The following is a 2,257-nucleotide window of genomic DNA, read 5'->3' on the forward strand; positions in this document are numbered from 1 at the left end:
AGCTGTAGTGTGACGGGAGACAGCTGTGGTGTGACGGGAGACAGCTGTGGTGTGACGGGAGACAGCTGCAGGGAGACAGCTGCAGTGTGACGGGAGACAGCTGTAGTGTGACGGGAGACAGCTGCAGGGAGACAGCTGCAGTGTGACGGGAGACAGCTGTGGTGTGACGGGAGACAGCTGTGGTGTGACGGGAGACAGCTGTGGAGGCTGTTTGGACCGTACCACATTAATAGGGGCAGGTCTGAGTCGGAACTCCCAGTGGAACGGCACCCCCGCCAGCTCGCTCTTGAGCCGGACCGTGAGGCGGTCGTCATGGCGCAGGAGCGAGAGATGCGCCTCCACGCCGTCCTGGTGTCCAGGCTGACCGGAGAGACGAGGCTGCGCCACGCGCCGCAGGTGGGAGAAGAAGGCCTGGACGGACGCTCGTAGACGCTTATTCAGCTCCTGGGAGAGCGAGGGAGGGAGGAAAGAGGGAGAGAGAGGAAGAAAGATTGAAGAAGAGGGAGAGGGAGAAAGAGGGAGGAAGAGAGGGGAGGGAGAGAGGGGGGGAGAGGTGAATACACACATTTTATTTTGTTGTTATTTTGTTATGTCATATACACATCATATTACTTTGACAAAGTTGTAACTTTACAGTCATGCCAATAAAGCTCATTGAATTGAATTGAGAGAGAAAGAGAGAAAGAGAGAGAGAGAGAGAGAGAGAGAGAGAGAGAAAGTAAATTATTTCCAATCCTTTAAGCATGTTTCCATCTGTAATATTTAGCTATTGGCCTCCATGATGATTGTCAGGATTATGATGTCAGCTATGTGGTCAGTGACCACAGATCCTTGAGATGAGATCAAATTATCCTTTATCACACCACAACACGACAGGGACACAAGCAGTTCTCCTTAAAAACAGGGATTAGTTACACTTTTAAATGCCAGACATGATGTGAGACAAACAAAGATTGCAAAACTGCAGGATAGGAAGAGGGGGACACAGAACAGTTGGAGATGAGGAAGAGGAGTGGAGTTGGAGGAAGAATCTGGGTAAAAGAGCTTCTCTGTGTGAACTGAACGCTCTTGAAAGACGTTATTAGGGAATTTGGTGGGTGTGTGTGTGTGTCACACACCTGGGCTCTGTCTCCGATGGCGTCTGCCTGCATCTCCTCCTCCCATACACAGTTCAGGTCGCTCAGCAGGACCCGGTACTGTGTGTTCCCAAACCAAGCTTTGGCAAGGAACTCGCTGTCCTCCACCTGTACGGGCACCCAAGACTGCTCTGATACAGCCGCCTCGCCAAAGCCAGCGTCCTCCATATCAGCGGGGAGGAGTGAGTCACAGTAGACCTGATCCTGGAGAATGCGCACACGTTAAAAAACTCTGCCGTGGAATTGGACAATTACCGATTAGACATGTGTACACTTTAACACCATTCCAGCGCGCTAGCAATGCTTGTACCGTGTTGCTGACATTCAGAGTAGCTACCGCCTACTACACTATTTAGTGGTGGCAGGTCGTTCAAGTTCAACCAAGTTATTTCGGCAATTCAGAAAACTCATCTTGAAGGAATGCATTCAGAAGCCACAAGGATCTGTAAAATTGTGTTTTGACTCTTTCGCACCGCGTAATGACCGTCTTTAGTCAGACTATGGGCTGTTTGGGGACTGGTCCCACGGTGAGAGGGGGTTTAAAGAATTCTGGGTAGACCAACTAAAACATTATGACTTTGAAAAATAGAGAGCGCCGAATATCAGTGGTTTGGGTCTCATTTAACTAAAGTCTGAAAATGATAAGAACAAGAACACTCACCGATCAGGGGACCGTTCCGACTCTCGTACATGTCCGCCGTCCAAACAGGAACCACAGAAATCGTTCCGCTTCACCAAACTGCTTCTGGCAGGCAGCGGCTGAGCTGACAATGACCATAAAAATGCGCGTCCCAACATCAGATATTTTCCATCATAATACTTTTTGTTACAACCCGAGACGAGACTACAAGAATGGGTAAAGATTTGCGGCTTTTTAGGGCCCCGAGAGGGCTGTAAGGATCCCGCAAAGATCTGAATTACTGTCTGCAAACGGACCCTAGAGACCTGCCGCTGATCCCTGCGTCCAGCCAGTCATGGCGAAATACGCTGTAAAAATAGTATTAGACACAAAAACTTCTCTCTCTCTCACACACACACACACACACACACACACACACACAAAACGCTATCAAGTCCAAAAGCATGACTTATTATAGAAAATTATACTGAATAGATAAAAA

General features: G+C 48.9%; 1 protein-coding gene across 2 annotated transcripts in view; it reads right to left on the minus strand.

Annotated features, from left to right (window-relative positions):
* nhej1 (nonhomologous end-joining factor 1) overlaps positions 1-1,942 on the minus strand; it is a 23,965-nt gene extending 22,023 nt beyond the window's left edge. The window contains exons 1-3 of one of the 2 annotated variants that reach the window (XM_048234245.1): positions 1,798-1,942; positions 1,119-1,340; positions 223-444 (exon numbers count right to left, since the gene is read on the minus strand). In XM_048234245.1, the coding sequence (XP_048090202.1) occupies positions 223-444; positions 1,119-1,304 (408 nt within the window). In that variant the 5' untranslated portion in view covers positions 1,305-1,340; positions 1,798-1,942. Of the gene's footprint in view, positions 1-222; positions 445-1,118; positions 1,341-1,446; positions 1,732-1,797 lie in introns of those variants that run through there. The other variant, XM_048234246.1, reaches the window with a different exon arrangement.
* Between the last annotated feature and the right edge of the window lie 315 nt (positions 1,943-2,257).

The sequence above is a fragment of the Alosa alosa genome, chromosome 23, assembly GCF_017589495.1.
Source record: "Alosa alosa isolate M-15738 ecotype Scorff River chromosome 23, AALO_Geno_1.1, whole genome shotgun sequence".
Classification (NCBI taxonomy): Eukaryota; Metazoa; Chordata; class Actinopteri; order Clupeiformes; family Clupeidae; genus Alosa; species Alosa alosa.